Source organism: Tachypleus tridentatus, chromosome 5 (assembly GCF_004210375.1).
Source record: "Tachypleus tridentatus isolate NWPU-2018 chromosome 5, ASM421037v1, whole genome shotgun sequence".
Lineage (NCBI taxonomy): Eukaryota > Metazoa > Arthropoda > Merostomata > Xiphosura > Limulidae > Tachypleus > Tachypleus tridentatus.
Window position 1 is genome coordinate 25,730,587 of NC_134829.1, and position 20,816 is coordinate 25,751,402.

Genomic DNA, 20,816 nt, shown 5'->3' on the forward strand with positions numbered 1-20,816 from the left:
ATTGATGCTGTTTAAGGATTAATATTGATGTGAATTTTGTAAATATTTATTGAAAATTATTCTTTCATTTTTGTTTTTTCCTTCATTATTTATATGGAAATATTTTAACGAAACATTGTGTATATACATGTGCATAGCTGCCTTATTTATATATTTCATTTTCTCATTTTCAACTGAGAAAGATTATAGTCACGCCAAACTGAAATAATCATGAAAATGAAATGTTTCAAAAACTGCTTTGGCAATAAATTAGTCTGAACAACATCAAATAAACATTTGTTTATTTGTTGAGACAGCTTGAATAAATTCCTGAAATTTGAGTTTGATTATATTGAGATCACTTTGACTTAGAACATAGTGGTGAGCACTACTGCCTTGCACAGTAGGTGCACTTATCAGACAAAGAATATGTTGGAAAGGAATCCAGCTTTCATCTTTATGTGACCTTGCAGGCCATGAGAAGAGTTCGTTTCTTGATTTCTTCATAAATTACACCAACACATCGGAATGTTTATCTGATCTATCTTTTATGTTTCCCACATACCATTCATGATTGTATATGCATGCCACATATTTCCCTGGCTGATAATTGTCATTGTTATCATTAGACTCTATTTGAGCTGCTGCAGCATCACTTTCACTGCTACTACCAACAGTTACAACTGTGTACACATCATCATCTGATAGCCTTCTCATATACAATTTGTTGGTAGAATAAAGTTATGATGTGACCTGATACCTGCCACAGTTTTGCATTTTTCAAAGCACTCAAGTAGATCAAACTTTACACAATTCTGCAGGACTGATTCCTGATTGACAAGAAAGAACTGAATGCCCTGAATGTGGTCCTTTGCCCAAGGTACATATCAGAGACACTTAAAATTTGATTATTTATAGGCAATTGAAGGCTTGCTTAAGCCACCAGCCTCTTCAATTATTAAAAGAATCTAGTCATTCTTGTGCAATGTAACCAAATGTGTTTGGACAGATTTCTAATGTTTCAGGATGATGTAAGAAAAAACGTCACAGGTCATACAGTATGTGATAATTAATTAAATAAATATTGCAGATGTATTGTTTATCTGAAGTTAAACTAATATCAACTTGCTGAGAAATAGACAAATACTTTTGGTGCTTTTCCCCATTGAGCTTTGTTGCATTTATATATTCAGTTGAAATGAAAGTATTTACCAGAAGTGAATTTTTGTGTAAAACATTAATTGAGTAAAACTGAAGCAATCAATAGGACCATGGTTTCCTACACTAACTGCAGAAATAAGATCTCAACAATCCCAAACAACCAGTGTTTTTTGGGTTTTTTTTACAAATGTGTAATTCAAATAAATCAATTATTTTATTTAGGCTTCCTGTTAATTTATTATTTTTCATAACCTTGATTTTTTTGAAGATCATGTTCAGAGATGTAAGAATATATGGTAAAGGCTGATTAGAATATTTCAATGGGATTCATAATTTTTTTCAAAATTGTACAGAGCTGTAAACCAGAAACTATTAGAGATATTGATCTAGTGTTTGCAGTTTTTCATTATATGGGTAGATGAGCACATGTGAATTTTTTTCAAGACATTCTGAGGGGGTCACCTGGAAAATTTTCCAAAATCTGGATGATTTGACATGGAATGACCATAATGTATTATATCCAATTACTTATCCTATGTTTTAATATATATCAATACTTTTGTCAAATGTTTGATTATATCCTTTTTCTGAATTTTTCTTTATTTGTGTTGTAATCCATATTTTATTGATTCTGTCATGTTTCATGATCTGATATTAAATTATATTCATTCAGTTCAATAATATCAAGTTTGTTGAAGATAACAAATGCTGTGTCTGCATAACGAATAATTACTTTAGTTTCCCTGCACTTTAATCTTATAATAGTGAGGTGTGATCAAAAACTTCTAAAACTTCTCTTTTATTCTGAATAATAATGTACTTACATCAGTATTATATGTTATCACCTTCAAAGTAATCTCTTCCAGCTAATACACAATTGTCCCAGTGTTTCTACTTTTTTCAAAAGCAATGCTGGAAGTCTTCAACTGTTATGTAACTAAGTTCTGCTTTCACATTGTTATGGATGGTTGGAATGTCATCAAATCTCTTTCCTTTCAACTTAATTTTGATTTTTGGAAGTGTTTTATTCACTAATAAATGGCAGCCTTACTTAAGCAGTCATCATTAAAGGCAGTTCTTAACATTTCAAGGATTTCTGTTCCTCTTTTACCATTTTTGTGCAAAACTTGATACAAGCACATTGCTTTTTTTTCTGTCCATTTTTATTACAACAGGGGCAGGAGATACATCTGTCATTAAACACGTTTTTTACAACACGAGTACAAGGTCTGTAGAAATGACTTGTTCATGGGGTAGATCACTATTTGTGCTATTAATATGTTGTTTTTTCTCAATTCATCTCAGGTAGTTAAATCTCTTCCTAGATTCATTCATGTTGAATATTTATCAGAAGTCTTTTAGTTTTAAAGGTTATTGTTGTTATCTGTAGCACATATACATTGAGATGTTTTAAATTGTTTTGTACATATTTATATTCAGAACTGGTTTATACTTTTTGCTAGGTAAATGAAAAAACTGTTCACAGTAGGAAAAAAGATCCTCATGACATAATACTTGAACTCATCCGCTCCAAACCACCCTTAAAACCTGTGAGTAGTAACTATATTTAAACTAATTTTAAAATTATATCATTTTAGTGAATAGATATCAACTTATTAATCAACATTTGAAGTACTCCCAATTAATTTCTGCGAGTACTGGTTGTTTGTTTGTAGTTCATATTTATATTTTTTTAATGCTATAAACTTCTGTGAGTATAAATTATTTCTTAGTAACTATTAAACTTTATAATACAATCTTAACCCACATTAGTGTCATCACATTTTTACAAAATAGCATCAAGAATGTTCAAATATTGCATCTTTGTTTTTATTTAATGCTATATATATTTCAGACTTTAAAGTCAACAAGTATTTTTATTTGTTTTTTTATAAGCAGAGCTTAAAAACCTTTGAACATTGATTTATTGGGAAGTTTGTGAAAAGCTCTGCAAAAGCTATCTGTGTTAACTGTTCCTAGTTTAGTAATGAAAGACTAGAGGGAAGGCAACTAGTCATCACCACCAACTCTTGGGCCACTCTTTTATCAACAAATAGCAATATTGACCATCACATTATAACATCCCTATAGATGAAAAGGCAAGCATGTTTGGTGGGACACAGATTTGAACTCATGACTTTCATATTGCAAGTTGAGTGCCATAACCACTTAGCCATGCCAAGCCATTGAACAATGTCTGTCATTTACTTTTTAATGTGTGTACCTATGCACTAGTTTAAAAATATTTTGATTCTGTTTTTTTTTTTCTTAATGCATTTATCAGATACATCATCTATAAAACATGGATCATAACATGTCATTTAAATATATATCTTAGAAAAATTACATTTAAAATTAATTATTACTGATTTATTATTTTCTGTTTAAACTCTGTAAGCACAATCTTTAAACCTTGTAGGTACTAATTTCATTGTTTGTTTATATTTTGGACACATCACATTTACAATTTAGTTATTGATATTTTAGTTTTAGATTTCAGATTTTTTTACAGGTTAGCAGAAGAAAGTTATACATTACAGTACCAAAAATAACCAGTCCACATGAAAAGCTCATGGCTTCCATACGAGAGCCACCAAAACTGAAAATAACGCCAACTCGTCCAAAACAAGATATAGGTTTGAATCTCTCTTTACTGTTGTTCTAATTATTGCTTGTAATGTTAAACAACTATGTGACTCGAATGGTTTCAGCATTAAATACAATTTTAAAGAATTATGTTATCTACATATATATTTTAACCACCAATGTTTACTAACCCAAGTAAAAATCCTGGTCAGGAAAGTATTTATAAACTGTTTGACTTTAAAATCATGTCCAAAACAAATATATTAGAGAAATGATTATAGAGCAGATATGGGATAAACAGAATATTTTGCGTGTGTTTTATAGCTTTATCCACATCGTTTATAGTGTTTATTTCAAGGATTTATGATTCTACACAGTGAACCAGAACTATTAAAATGAGCTATTTAAAACGTTATTTGCAATGCAACAAGATAATTTAAATCTTTATGTTTCAATTCAAAGGGAAAAAATTATATTAAGTATTTTAATTGCATGTCTTCAAAACCTTATCATTCATAAGATAAAAAGGTTTTAAGGTTAAAATGAATCATATTTTTCTTACAGAAGTGGAAAGGTTTTGTATTTTAAATGCTAAAGTGAATAATTATCAAAAGTCTTAATTCAGAATGAGACGAGGTTCTCTATCTCATAGTTGAACAATTCAGAAAAGAAATGTATGACACCAGCTCAAATTTAAGGAGCAGAACTTGTGGAAGACCAAGAAGTTGGTTTGGATTCAGTGTAAGTTGGATTTTTTATTTCTTAAAGGTAACTATGTTATGTTTCATAAATACAGTAAAATTATCTGTAAAATATTACATCACTTTACGAAGTATAAGAGGTTTAACTTTAGATCTATATCTGATAGATCTACAAGATAATAGGAGATTTACTCAAGATATTGCTTACAGAATGGTACTAAATCTCTTTCTAACTTAGTAACAAGACTAGAAACAAAATATTTTACAAAATGAACAGTCTTTATTGAACACCAAAAACAAATGCAGTATGTGTATTTGCTCTAACTTGCACAGGATAACATTATTTTTAGATCACAGGACTGACTGTTGAAGATGGAGTGCCACATAGTACTATTTAAACTGTGTTCTATATCAGACTGACTGAATACAATGTTCCTTAATTCATCAGGAATATTGTATTTATCCAGAGTGGCTTGCATTACCTACATGACTAGTTATTCTGGTCACAACATAGGTAGGGCCATAATCTCTAGATTTTGCCTGAACAACTTGAAGGATGCTACTGCCAATATCCTTACAAACATGTTTGATGGAGCAGTCCCTTCCAAGTCAGTAACAGATATTATTCATTCTGAAGAAAAACAGAGAAACATTGATCACTTTAATGATTTTCTCAAACTCATTATGTTAAACTTGGACATATTCAGAATAAAGAATTCATTTTATGGTACTTTAATACACCATGGAACTTATATCAGTATATCTTTGTATATTTCTACCTTCAGGGATTTTCCTGATATTAGCTTAAGGATTGTCCACTAAGCTAGGTGAGATATAATACGTAGGTACATTTCTATCTAATCTATCGTAATGGTTATAACCACATATTCAGAAGAAAAATAAAGCAGTGATAAAAACAGTATTCTTTACAATTATAGAAAAAACCTCACATGTCGACAATAAATTAATTACTTAGGAGTTACTTTATATTTTATCTGTGTTTTATTTCTTACAAAGCAAAACAGTTAAATCATTTTTACATCACTTTTGTTAAACTCTGCAAAAAATAATGTGATATACTTGATAAATTAATAATAATTTAGTTAATTGACTTTAATACTAGGTTTTAATTACAGTTCTAAGTTTAATTAAAGATAATAGAACTTAATTTTAAAGTTAGTTGTTCCAGTTATGGATACAACAGTTCTGAGTTCTAATTAACACAATTTTTGTAGGAGATAATTCATATGAAATTGATGTTTATATAAAATGTAAGTAAGTTAAGAACTCTTTTATTCTCTGGGTAACACTAAATTATTTCACTAATGTTCAAAATCTGAAAACATTAGTGTTTAAGACATACAAGTTTAACTACAATTTCATTAGAACCATAAAAGATTATATAAAACTGATAGGTGGAGAATCTTGTAGTTTTCAGGTTCCTTTAATCCATGGTCTCTTTCAACTACTAGGAAATTCTATAATTTCTCTATAATAATATGAAAAATAAAAATGTCTGCATTTACAGCTAAAGATACTCTTATCACAATTATTAGTTCATTTTTTTTCTTAGTTTATCCATCGTGGTATCTGCATTGGTGGACACAGTCCTTCATCATCATCTTAGTCACAGTGCCATTTGGATCTTTATTTTTCATTGAAGACTAACAGATCCACTTATTTGAAATATGTTTATACATATATAGAACTCAATAAAAGAAAACTGTACTTATAAAAGGATAAATTTTATGAAATTTCATGATAATCTATGCACTGGGAGAAACAGTGAAATAATGACAGGGTTCGCTAGCAACTTAGAAATAAATGTTTGAATCTATCACTGTCAAAAGGCACATTTAAAATCACCTTCTTTCTATGTATGACCAAACAGAAAATTAGCTGCAAAGATTCAAAAATATCTATTCCTTGAGATAGAAAAGCCCCACATATGGAACATAAAACAGGACACAGTACATCTGCCCCATGAAACAATAGGCAAATTCCATGATTGGAGCTAAGGCTGCATTTAGAACATTATCTCTAACAGACTTAGGGTGTTTTGAAGTAGAACTTTAGAAAAATGAATATAGTATTTGCTATAGGAGAATAAGATATGGGATACTTGCAAATCACCAATTTATACTCAAAATGTGAAAAATTAGGTAAAGTAATAATTATACAAAAGGTATAACAGATTCACTGAGAACAGTTAATGATTCATGAGGTCTAATCAGTTTAGTTATAAATAATAACTACATATGACATGTCATAGTTATTTTGGTGATGTTAATAACAAAGAAAGATGATTGATTCAGTGATAGCATTAATTTAACTGCACATAAGTTATTGTGAATGATTTAGCAACATTCATACACTCATAGGTGAAAAGCAAAATCTAATTTAATCCTGTTTCACATTTTCTGACAAAATCAAAGAGAGCCATGAAGGAACATATAGATTGCAGTATGATAATAATATTTTGAGTGTGACTTTTTAAAAATTTGTAGAATATGGTGGAAGGAGGTGATGATGAAGATTATACCTTGCTGGCAACACCTACCAGGAAAACAATTGAGTGTGTTTCAAGCCAGTATAATTCACCAAGTAAACGGTGGAAATCAAGTAAGTTTCTAAATAACTTTTTGTTCCATTTGTTACTTCATGTGACTTAATAGTAGAAACTTAGTTTGTAGATAAGTGGTATTATTTTGTAGTATAATGTAGTTAAGTGGTATTATTGTAGTATGTCATTGTGAAATGGTATTATTGTAGTGTGTCACAGTTATGTGGTATTGTTGTAGTGAAATGGTGTTATTGTAGTATGTTGTAGTGGAGTGAAATTATTGTAGTATGTTGTAGTTAAGTATTATTATTGTAGTATGTCGTAGTGTAATGGTATTATTGTAGTATATTGTAGTTAAGTGTTATTATAGTAGTATGTCATAGTGGAATAGTTTTATTGCAGTATGTTGTAGTTAAGTGGTAGTATTGTAGTAAGTTGTAGTTGAGTGGTATTATTATTATTGTAGTATGTTCTAGTTAAGTGCTATTATTGTAGTATGTCATAGAGGAATGGTATTATTGTTGTATGTTGTAGTTAAATGGTAGTATTGTAGTATGTTATAGAGGAATGGTGTTATTGTAGTATGCTGTAGTTAAGTGGTAGTATTGTAGTATGTTGTAGTGGAGTGGTATTATTGTAGTACGTTGTAGTGGAGTGGTATTATTGTGGTACGTTGTAATGGAGTGATATTATTGTAGTATGTCGTAGTGGAATGGTATTATTGTAATATATTGTAGTTAAATGGTATTATTGTAGTATGTTGTAGTTAAGTGTTATTATTGTAGTATGTCATAGTGAAATGGTATTATTGTAGTATGTCATAGTGGAATGGTATTATTGCAGTGTGTTGTAGTTAAGTGGTAGTATTATAGTATGTTGTAGTTGAGTGGTATTATTGTTATTGTAGTATGTTGTAGTTAGTGGTATTATTGTAGTGTGTCGTAATGGAATGGTATTATTGTAGTATGTTGTAGTTAGTATTATTATTGTAGTATGTCATAGTGGAATGGTATTACTAAAGTATGTTGTAGTTAAGTGGTAGTATTGTCGTATGTTGTAGTTAAGTGGTATTACTGTAGTATGTTGTAGTTAAATGGTAGTATTGTAGTTAAGTGTTGTTATAGTGAAGTGGTATTATTGAATGCCTTTTTTAATTTGATGGTACCTTTTCTACTCTCTGTAAGTCTTGGAGGGGAATTTAACTTAGAAATGTTACATTAGATGTATATTTTGCTTGGAATATACTGAGAAAATATTTCTGTATATGAAACCTCTGGATATCAATTGAATAACCATTCAAAAATACTGCTTTTGATGGCCTTGTACAATATGAGTATCGCAGTAATGCTTCACTGCCCCTTTGGACAAAGCAGGTATTGTCTGCTCAAGAACAGAAGAAACTAGAATTAAATCAACCTGGTGACAATTATCTGAAACATGCACATATGCAGAACAAAGAATAAATTCAGAACAAATACTGTAATGCTACAGATTAGAATTTTTTTGTGTGTGGAAAGTAGTCTGTAACATGGATTCAACTACAACAGTTGGATACAGAATTCTGGTTAAAAGGATTGTCCCACTTAAGTAACAGGGTTTTATTGTGATACCAAGTGCTCATTTTGTATTCTATTTTATATCTATCTCATTATTCTCTTTTAATGACATGACTCAATTAGTAGGAGATTTAGTATTACTTTGTGATTAATACTTTGATTATATTTATAGTTATTAAATGAATCTATCCAAAGTTTAAAGGTTGACTCAATTTTACATGGATATATAACATTTACAAACAAAACTTAGCAAGCAGACTGTGGTATAACTTCCATACTGTTATTTACTTGGAATATCAAGAGGGCTAAAATGTATCAAGAATAACTCCAAGGTATGAATTGGGTCTATGAGTGCATCTGCAGGGTTGCCAAGATCAAACCTAGCATTGAATTATATGTCCTCCAACTTCATCAAGGTCCTAAATTGTAATTTTTTAAATATATGTTTTCATACCTTCACTCAAAAGCTAGCAGAACCAACCTTGGCACACTAGCTCTGGTTCTGTGGGGCAGGTTTCCTAACAGGGTTGTTTTTAATGTCAGACCTTCCCTGCTCCTTAGTGTAGCTACTGAATTAATTAGAATAATGGAAGAGCTTGATCAATCTATTAAGGATTTTTTCTACATATTAAAATTTAATACACAAAAATTAAAGGTTTTAGTTGCTTTTATTGCTAACACTAGCTTGATCATCAGCTGTGTGCCACTTGTTAATGGAAGTGTCAACCATTTAAAACTAAGCACTTCCTCAGGGTGGTGAACCAGCAGTGTACTGTGTCTCCTGCTGGTAGTTTTTCTCTACTTTCCAGACAGTGCTTTCTTCAATTCCTCTGTAGTCTACCTGCTCTTCTGAACATACTTTAACCATAAACCTGATTCAGCTGCACTTCTCCACAGTCCTCCCACTGCACTTCTTTTAAATCCGAAACCTTGCAGCAATTCATGAAGCAAATAGCATACTTGTTTCCATCCTCTGTCATCACAGGTATATCTAAGTTCAGTGTATATTGCAAACTTTCTTTCATGAGTTTCCTGGATATAAATTAATTTACTTTTTTGGTTATTAGTAATGTGTATCTATTTAGCTTATTAATTCCCTGATGCCAACGTGGCTGTGTTCATGCTGTTTGATAACGCTATGTAACACAAATTTCATTCCTGGATAGTATGTGCTATTTCTTAATTGCTTATGTTGTAAAATTACAGAAAATGGCCATTATTCCCTTCAAACTTTGCTTCTGTGACCTGGATAATGAAATTTAGAAATTAACCTATTTTCTATGTAAAAATGGACAAATTTGCACATTTTCATTTACATAAGGGCTGAATAAAACAATATATGAATCAAGATTTGCATGTATTTATACTAAAGTTATACAAAAATGTTTAGAAGTGAGTAGTTTTTAGAGATTTAGGACTGTAATGTAAATCACTTTCAAGTATGAGCCTACAAATATAGTCTGCCATCATGTTTTTGTTATATGCTCCTAGGTCACAAAAACAAGGTTTGAAGAGAAAAATGGGTCTTTTCCATTTATTTTAGGCATAAGCAATTGGGAAATAACACTTTCTGCTCAGGAACAAGAAAGGTAGAAATTTTATTACATAGTGTAATGTATAATATATGCAGTAAACAATAATATACTTGTAGCAAGAAACATGAATTAGTAGTTCACTAGTTCTTATGTCATACTGTTATGCCATTTCATATTTGTCTTCAGAAACTTTAGTTCATGTTACCTTTTTATTTTAAAACGTATTTACCTCCTATTGGTTTATAGAAATAAGAGTAATTGAACTTACATAAAAATATTCAAGATTAGTAACTTTTCAAAGAACAAAATTTATGTTTTTATATGTAAATATCCTATCCTTAAATGCCAAAAAGAGAGACTCCTTTTAATGAATGTGATCCTCTAGAAATGTATAATTTTATCTTGTATTATACCAGTAATTAACAGGGAATGCTAAATTATAATTGTTCCCTTATGTATTAAAGCTTATATATGCCAGCAGACAAAACTGAAACTACGTCTTGTAGAGTTAATGTCTGGGCTCTCTAATTACCTTAGGAAAGATACTGAACTGTTAGAAAGGGTTTAGAGGAGGGCTATTAGGATGATTTTTGGGATGAAAAGAATAGGATAGGTTAAAAATCATTGAAACTGTTCTTGAAAAAAAAGAAGAGTTAGAGGGGATTTGACTGAGATATTTAATATTTTTAAACAAATTTATAATGTTGATGCATCATTCTTTTTCATGCTTGCTGGTGAAAATGAGAGGTATAGAGGGCACAAATATAAAGTTTAAATTTTAAGATATTTTGCATTTTCTAACAGGGTAATTAGCCTTTGGAAGCGGTTGTCTTCAGATTTCATGAAACAGGTAATTTTAAGGGATAGCTTGATAAAAGTTTGAATGATAAGAGCTGACTTCTAGGTTTATTTAATGGATGAGACAGATTAGATTACTAACAAACTCTTTGTTGTCTTTAATAAGTTTTATGTTATATTGTTTTTAATTACAAAGTATTATTTTCAATAAAAGTATAACAGTAAGTATTGCATTTAAAAACAAGGTTTGGAATTATCATCATTGGAAAAAGAAAGTTACAGCTGCAGTTGCTCACCACAAAGGAAGCATGCTTTATTGACTCTCGGAGAGGTAATCCACATTCGAAAAGTACTAACCAAGATAGACCTGGACTGCTTATTAGTGAACCAACCCTTGTATAAAGAAGTAGCAGAGGGCAAGGTGAAGACATGATAGTTAATTAGTTAATATGTAATTTTTAATCATTTAAAAATCAATAAAACTTATGAAAAATCAATCTAAACTATGAAACATAAGTTTTGTTGTATAAGTTAGAGGGAAAATAAGCAAAATTTTGAAGAAGATTAAATCATAAATAATTTATTATGAATATTAATATCCCTATGGTAAATCTAAGTTATATTTCTTAGAATCAAGACCAAGTTACGTTCCTCTACTAAAATATTCATGATAATTATTGTGCAGTCTCTATTAGTCTGGTACTTAGTAGATAATCTTGCCTGATTGGGTATATTTCATAATTATTTTCAACATCTATTTATGTTATGTAGTAAATTAACAATTTTCCTCATTGCTATATGATTTTATTTCAGATATGCTTTATGTGCAGAAGAACAAAATTTTCCATTTTGGGCTTACGAAAAGCGAAGTGTAGACTATGTGAACAAATAGTGTGTCGTAAGTGTTGTCATAAGGTAAATATAAAGCTTGTTTTTTAAATCCTGTATTAAAGTTTAATAAACTTCAGTTGAATAACAAAAACTACAGTTTAGTTATTTAGCATCATTTGTTTAACCCTTTCACATTTAAGAAGAAAATTAAAGGCCATCTTAATTAAACAACAATTTCTCTTAATTATTACCTTATAAAATTTAGATAGGAAAGAAATTTTAAAAATACTTACAGAAAAATAATTTATTCTTAAACTCATATAAATCTAATTGGCCTAGTCATTTTGTTTAAGTAAATTTTGAATAGGGGTGTTCTCTTTTTGCTGTAAGATGCTTTCTGATGTACCCATTCAACATAAAGGAAAAGCATTGGGGTAGCTTGTATTTCAGAATAACTTTGTCGTTTTTGCTTTGTTTGTGTAAGAGTTTCATTGTTTTCCCCCTACTTAGTTATCCTAATTTTTTAAAGCATTCTTAGTTTTGTTATGCCATTCATCTGTTTTTCTTTCCCTTGCTCAGTGACATTTCTTTCTTGCACTATTTGTGAATTAGTTTTTAATTTTATATCAGAATTCTAACTTTGAATTTATTTCATGGATGTTAAAAATTTTCAGTTGTAATGAAAAGCTGAGGCAGCTTGTTGCTGTAGATGTGCCATCTTTTAATTTGATTGTTAACTAATCTCTCAGATCCTTGATTTAATCTATAATGATATTGAAAGGACTTGTTGTTAAGTTATTTTTAAAAATTAGGATAAAATTCTAACTCTACACTTACAAATCTGAAGAACTAGCACTGTGGTCTGCCTTAACTACTATTTTGTAGACAAGAGTTCACTTACTGGGTCAATATGTAGAACAGTTGTTATCAGAAAGTATTCCTCCCATAGTTCCAAATTACCATTTTCTATACTCTTACTGTGCTATTTTCAATTTTCACTAGCTAACACTTTCTTTTCAGCATTGATAAGCTAAGTTACTAATAAACAACCATGTAACAAAATTTAACTGACTACTGACTGACTAAAATTTAACTGTGGTTTTTTATAACTGTATAGGTCTACTTTAACTGAATAACATGATACTTTGCTTTGCCTTTCAGTTAATTATATATACTGTTTTATCCACTTTCTATTTCATTAAGGTAATTTTCATACAAATAAATGTTTCAAATAAAATTCTTTGAATCTCCACCCTTTCTGAACATTCTATTTATTGTTTTCTTACATTAGATGGAGTTTCCAGAAGGAAATTTGGCCACAATACAAATCTGCAAACTATGGCTTAATTTTGTACCTCTCAGCAATCAAAAATCAAGGTGGACGTTATCTGAATCACTGTCACATGACATGTCAAGCAGGGAATCTTCTCAAATGAGACTGACTACGTAAGTTTTCTTCTTGGGTTGGATTGAATATACACATTTATGAATATGTACATATATTTGGTGAGTGGTTTTGTTTATTAGTTATATGAAATGTACATAAAGATCTGTACTTTATTATTAAAAATTTATAACAGTATATGAAATGTTTGTGTAAATAATATGAAATAGTTATGCAATGTGTATATTTATCACCATCATGGTAACAGCCTATACAATTGTGAGTGATTATTCACTGATTACAAATTTGTTTATTAGTAGAAACTGACTACTTACTAATTTGTATCCTGTGTTTCAGCTAATAATCTGCTATTTCTTTCAAAGAAGTCCTAAGGGACTATTTGTGATGATAGGGGCTGGGATTTGATCCTGGATCTCCTTGTTAAAAAACTGGTGTATTATTTAAACTTGAAGGTAAACTAAATATTCTATCTTTTAGATGGATGTAGAAGATTTTTTTTATAATTTTTTTCTTGTGTGTGGTTCTTTCTTCATTATTTTCATACAATTCCAACTTTTTGTTTCTTCTTCCTTGGTAGAGGGAGCTGTTGCAGATAGTAAATATTACATTCTTTCATGTTTATTATTCTCCTGAATTCTTACTTTTTTGTTTTTTGAACTTGTTGTTGTTTGTTTGTGTGGTTCATAAATTCTGATATCATGTCTATAATGTATTGTCAATATATCTGGGGCAAATTCTGTGTGTTAAGTGTATTTGAATTTGAGTCTTCAAACTGTTCCATCTTGATTGAGGTTACTGAATATTAGTGGTAGGAGTGAGTCTGTGGTTAAACCTTTTGGTTATCATTGGCAGTATTTATCTTCATATTAAGAGTAAGTTGTGTTGATAAGAAAGTTATGTTTTCTCTTATTGGGTATGTCATTCTTGAGAATTCTTATCATTCTTACATTGTTGGCAGTGTTTTTATAGAGTTTCAAAGGTTAATGTGTTAATGAATAGATTGGATATATTGAACCTCATAATTCAGTTTTATGAGGTTATTGTTGTTAAATTAAAAAGTGAACTTAATTCTTAATATGAATGTAGTACCAGTTAATGATGATATTATATGTAAATAATATGTACCTAGTGGGTGGTATGGTAAACCTGTGCAGTAACTATCAAATGGAGAGAGTAGCCTTGATTAAGAATTTTAGGCAGGTTACAATTGCATGTGATGGTGTTGTGGTGTAGTGGTAGTTGTTTAATTGTTTTATTTATCCAAGTTCTTATCAGTTAATGCTGTCTATTAGAAACAGTGACCTGTGTTTTGTAATTCTGTAGTCAGTCTCTTGAAATATTGTCTTATATTTTAGGATGTAATCAGGTGCTTCCGGACATCATCCATGGTACTCTTCTTAAGCAAGCTTGGTCCATCTTTAATGCTTTGTTATATCATTTCTACTTTTACACAGTGGTTATTTCTTTAGTAGCTATCCTACATATTCATAGTTATCCACAATTGTTTAATGTTATAGTACTCTTGTGGGTACATATTAACAGAAACTGAACTGATTTTTTTTCTTTTGTATTCTCTTACAACAACAGTGTTTTTTGCAAGTAGAATCTGTGTTTCAACTTGTTTTAATTATAAGAGTTTTTAGGTGTCTTTTTATTTTGATGTTTTAAAGTTATCTTCAGATTCTTCAACTCAGTTATCAACTATCTCTTGACTTTTGCATCTAAAGATTATCAAGAGTTTTAATTATAAGAGTTTTTAGGCATCTTTTTATTTTGATGTTTTAAAGTTATCTTCAGATTCTTCAACTCAGTTATCAATGTAATAGTACTATCTCTTGACTTTCCACACTGCATCTAAAGATGTGGTAATCAGTTCTGTGTAACTCGGTGATGCTGAAAGTGCCATGCTTCACTCTTCTACTTCAATTGTAGGACCCCTCAATGAAATTCAAATAGGTTGACTTCCTGTGGTTTCTATGTTGTTCCACTGGTGCTTCAGTGATAGTCATAGTAATCTGTTCTTTCTACACTTTACTTCTGTGTATTGATTTAATGTGCTATTATAATTTTAAAATTTAGAGTTTTAAAGATTTATTAGAGTGATGCATAGTTGGATTGCCAGAGAAATGTTTAGTGGTGTCGTTATCACAACAAGCAGCTCTTTCACAGTAGTACAGTTATTATGTTGCAAGATAGTGAGAGAGTTGCTGGTGTATTGTACCAAACTATCCATACCTCTCTAAAGTTATAACACTTTCTTCTTTTCTGGTGCCAGTACCATTCATGTCAAATATAAAACATGGTTTGATTTCAACATTTAATTATTTGTATTATAGACTGGAATGGATTGTTCCAAGTAACTTCTCATTCCAGTTGACTTCCACAGTGGTAGAGTTGCAGACAAACTTGCCTTTGTCTTTTGAGGGCTAACCTTAACTTTTTTAGAATTGATTTTTCGAGGTTATAGGCATGGTTTGAAGCTGAATAACATTACTTTGAACTTCTAGAGACAGCCAATACTGTTAAATGCAGTTTTTGGTTAACTTTCTTCAGCTTATTCAACCTTCATATTTGCTTAAAAGATATTTAATGGACTACATCTTATTACACTCTGGAGAAATGGCTCTCAACCTTTTCACTATGTACCCCCTTGATTCACCAAAAACAATTTTGTGGACTCCTTATGGGCTATCTGTAGAAGCTGGTTCTACAGTGTATAAAATTTGTACTGATGTAAGTAAGTATGTGTGTTTTAGAAATTTTAAAATAAAACGTTATTTTAATTTAGTCTAACATAGAACTATTTCATTTTATTTTTAACAGTAATATGGCAAACTGTGGACCTCTATGATCACAGGTGATCAGACAGTCTATTCAGTTCCCAGTAGCTCAGCTGCAAGCCTGAGGGTTTATAATGCTAGAAATCATAATTTTACACCCATTAATTAACTTTGTGCTTAACAACAAACGAATAAAGAAATAAGTAAAAAACAATTAGTAGATGAACAATTCCTAACTAAAAAATCTGAGCTCTTTTCTGCTACATTCCAAGGAGAACTTACAGTAATATCATTTATTGTCACATCACTCAACAGAACCTTTGAAAAGGTTTTTTAATAAGTCATGTGTTACCTGTCAATATGATGACTTATTAGTGGCCCTAACAGCAGTGTTGACATGACACAGCATAAGCTTGGGGAACATATCCTACTGCTCTCTTACAAATCCTTTTACATTCTTCAAAAATACATTACAATTTTTCAGAAAAACTATCTGTAGTGTTTTTTGATTAACTACCATCCTGGACTTCATCTATTCACTAGTTAGAGTATAACACCTGGTGGAAGAATAGAGATCAGTAACCTTTGGGTGTCCTGAAAAAGTTTGAAAGTTATATGAGGTTTTAATCTTATATTAATGAAAGTAAGACTGAATCACTATTGAATAATAAAGGTATAACAGTAAATCAGAATGAAGAGTAACAGAAGTCCTGATAACTAAAACCAAATACAGTTGGGACGATCAATTGGAGGATGATCTCAGTATAGGAGTCTTACTTTCTAACTGATTACAAAAAGGTTGTGTAATTTGTATTTCACTTAGATATTGGCTATTACATATGAAAAAACTATTCATACTTGCATACATTTAGAATTATATATTATTAACATATATATGTTTTTAATAAAATTTATATACTAATATATATAAAGGGATTGTATAATAATATGTATTTATTACAACTAGATGTACTTTTAGATATTATCACCTAGAATTATTTTAAAATGTACTTACAGGACTTCTAGTGAACATTTAAAACCTGTTTTTTTTAGAAGCTTGAAGCTTTGAAATCTGTAATACCCATAATAATGTATTTTTAATGATTTAGACAATAAAATATGCATATTTACAGAAATAGAATATTTGCTTCTTATAAAATATGTAAAATTCAGTTTTTCATTGCACATGTGATACATGCACTCTGAAGCAGACATTCATTGTTTATAATGACTCATGAATGTTCTAAGTTACAAGGAATGAAAAATTACCCTCAGTTGTCAGGTAGAAAATGGGAAACAACTGTTTGATATTCATATAAAACCCACAGGACTTAATGTATTATAATATAGTATGTCTGAAACAGAGATTTTCCTTTAAGACTTTTAGCCTATAATTTGTCAAATTTAGCTGTTATTTTAAAGGCTGTGAAGAACAGATACTACTTAAGATATGAAATTATAAATTGTATTCATTTACATGTGAAAATATTATATTGGAGTTTAGCTGTTTTGTTATGAAAAACTGGGTTAATTCTATAATTACTGATATGGTATATGTGAACCTCATCAATTTGTTTTAAATACATGTTTCTAAACTGTTCTTGTATCAACTTGGTAGTTGTCTGTGACTGTTGATTACAGAGTTGCCAAAAATATACGAGCCAAACAAAAGTATATAAATATCAACAATACTAATATTAATCCTTGTAATTACTACTTGCTGGGATTCCATATGTATTTACCTTAGAAAGTGAGTAATATTACTGAATGTTTGTGGTATGTTCTTTATACTGAGTGCTGTGACAACAAAAACATAGAAATTACTCAATATCATGTAACATGTTGACCCCACCAATAATGAGTAGTATAAAAACAAACCTGTAATTTGGGACTTAAAATACTGAAAATTACTATTCAAAATATTTTTAGCAGATTAATTATTTTATCTTATTTTTCAGGTGTTATGAAACTAATAAACAGAGTTCAACATTGCCTGCAAACTCTCATTACATTTATGCTCACAGAACAAGTAATGTATCATCAGAAACATCCTTCCTTGGAAATAATCTTCAACCAGTCGCTCAGCAAGACACTAATTCCACTTCACCTTTTTCATTAGAACCTTCCTTTCTTAATACCATAACCATGTCTAAAAGATCTAAATCTGCACTGACATTAACAGACGAAGCATCTTTTCAAGGATCATTTGTGGAAACAGTAGCTGTTCCTGAGTCTGCAACAATAACAAGCAGTGAAAAGGAAACAGTTTCATCAAGTTTTATGAAGGAAGTACATAGAACTTCTGGATCAACTAATAACTTAAGAAAAATTTGTGAAACACCAAAAAAAAATACAAATATTTCTAAAGAGTTAATCACAACAGCAGTATCATCAGAAAACTTATGCAATGTTGGATCTTCAAAAAACCAAAATGATTTTGTTATGGCAAACATTAGTGAAACATATTCAAGGAAAGTTACTTCAGTAGTTCTTTGTGAAAAGCTACCAAGTGACAGGAGTAGTTGCAACTCAAGAAAAAAAAAATTAAGACGATCTTGGACGTTTGGATCTAAAGCACTGACAGATGATTACAGAACTCGATATGAAGTTGTTTGTGATGCTTGCAAAACATTTTGTGCTGTCGTGTTAGCTGGAGAAAATCATGCTGCTATTTGTCGGAAAAATGTAGAAGACTTTAAGCCAAAGTATTCTTAGTATAATAATTGTGCAAACTAGAAGAAACATCTGAAATAAGATTTTAAAAAATAGGATGTCAAAGTAACTTGTTTGATCGTTTTCTAGGCTAATTGGAACAAGATCTAAAACACTACAGTTGGTATACAACACTTTTTCATCAGAATATGTAACTGAAATCATAAAAATTTCAGATATTTACACAAGCCAGTGTTAAAATTAGGATTTTATATCATGTTTTAACAAATCTCATTGAGTGCATTCTAAAAATATATAGTTTTACATATTTTTCTGTTATCTAATAAAAGGCATAACAAATTAACATTTTCAAGAGGGGCCCCTTTTTTTTGTTTTACCCCCTGTATATATATATGCCAAATTATTTTTATTTAATTAGAATTTTTATCACTATACCAATTAAAAATTTTGTTTCACAGATCGTGGGTTAATAATTTGAAAAACTTGATAATAAAGTAACTCTATAATTTTGAGTATTTCTTCCCTTAAAATCAGTACAACAAATTTCTAATTTTCTGATATTGGGAAACTAATAATAAACATTATTTTGCTTTACAGTAAAATCTGTTATTTCATCATTAGAGACTAAACTTCCATATAGTATGATAATTCTATAAAAATGTCTCAAAATGTCAACATAAATTTTCAAATATTTATACTACTGAAATGAATTCCTTTCTTAATATTCAAATATTTATACTACTGAAATGAATTCCTTTCTTAAAAGTTTTAACTTTTGCACTCTTTTCAACCACTGGTACGTTTGCCAAAGAAACTTACAAATAATTAAAGAAATTTTCATCTGTTCTAACTTTTTATTTGAAGTTCCTGTTTTTGCCAGAGACTTATCTCCATTTTAAAACTTTTAAATGATTCATAAAATTATTAATACCTAATTTATTTTTTTGCTTTCTTTCATTTCATAAGCTCTAGAACCTCATAAATAAATATCAAAAGTTTTATTAAGATAAATGTTTATATTTTATTTTTCATTTCTTCTACCATAACAATAACTGTATATGTAATGCATATACGTTTTAATTTGTTGTAGCATACTTTAAAAGATCTTTGTTTGGTTATATTTGTAACTTCAGGTCTTTTCACATATGATTAATTTTTAACGTTTCATTTTCCTTTCCGATATTACTCATATCTGCACAAGTCAACAGTGTACTGGGGGAATAATTACAATATCTTTAGCAGATGTGCACAAACCTTCTGCAAAATTACTTTCTCTTTGTGCAAAAATTTAAGCCTTGAGAACTGACACAAAGTATTATGAATATTTAAAAACATTTAAAACTTTCAATTATACATTCTAAAACAAATTGTATATAATTCACTGAAATGTAAAAGTAAAACCTAAATACAGTTTAAATCTCTCTCTTTTTCTCTAACTATAACATATTTAGCTAAGAAAAAACTATTAAGTTCTATTAGGAACCAAGCAGACAACAATACAACAGGCAGTTACATTTACCAGATGACAGCTGGGAACCAATTTCAAAATAACTTTTGGTAGATTATAGTATAAACGGAGCTATTTCTAATAACTCTACATCAGCATGTGTAACCTCTACATGCAGGTAAAAAAGCCCAAAAAAATGTATAAAAGGTGGGCATGGCACTGTCACAGGTTGAGAAAATTTATTACTTGTTTCATTCATGCAAAGAACTTGTCAATAAGTTAAGTAATCAAACTTACTGTCTAGATGTGTAAGTGCATGACTATTATTATCTTGAACAAGATTAATAATGACAAATATGAGATAATTAATGGCACATGGGTCACGTGACAAATTCTAGTGGGGTTTTTAAAGATTTCTCTTAAAATAAGGGATTTAAATGTAACATGGGGACTTGCTTAGAAGTGTTTAACAATGGATGAAACAATGCACTGTAATCTTTATAAGTAAGAACGTTATATTTAATTAGCTATGTTTATTTTTATTCTAGATCCAAATAGGTAGCTTACTTTTATTGAAAGTTAATTAATATTGTTTCATACTCATTAGTAATTTTCAGCACATTAAGTATTTCTTGTAAAACCTTCTGTAACATTATTTCAATTTGCCATAAAAATTTAATGTACCTTTATACTATTTAGATTAATGTATATCACTTAATTTAAGTTGATACCTGTCAGATATCACCCATAATACTCTTCTTATTAGATTAACATTATGATGTACATTAACTGGTGAATATT

General features: G+C 29.8%; 1 protein-coding gene across 1 annotated transcript in view; it reads left to right on the plus strand.

Annotated features, from left to right (window-relative positions):
• LOC143251291 (protein spire homolog 2-like) overlaps window positions 1-18,610 on the plus strand; it is a 59,888-nt gene extending 41,278 nt beyond the window's left edge. Inside the window, exons 7-14 of the mRNA XM_076502729.1 lie at window positions 2,604-2,690; window positions 3,653-3,776; window positions 4,379-4,467; window positions 6,935-7,049; window positions 11,125-11,300; window positions 11,693-11,794; window positions 13,002-13,156; window positions 17,854-18,610. Coding sequence (XP_076358844.1) covers window positions 2,604-2,690; window positions 3,653-3,776; window positions 4,379-4,467; window positions 6,935-7,049; window positions 11,125-11,300; window positions 11,693-11,794; window positions 13,002-13,156; window positions 17,854-18,610 — 1,605 coding nt within the window. The remainder of the gene's footprint in view (window positions 1-2,603; window positions 2,691-3,652; window positions 3,777-4,378; window positions 4,468-6,934; window positions 7,050-11,124; window positions 11,301-11,692; window positions 11,795-13,001; window positions 13,157-17,853) is intronic.
• The last annotated feature ends 2,206 nt before the right edge of the window (window positions 18,611-20,816 follow it).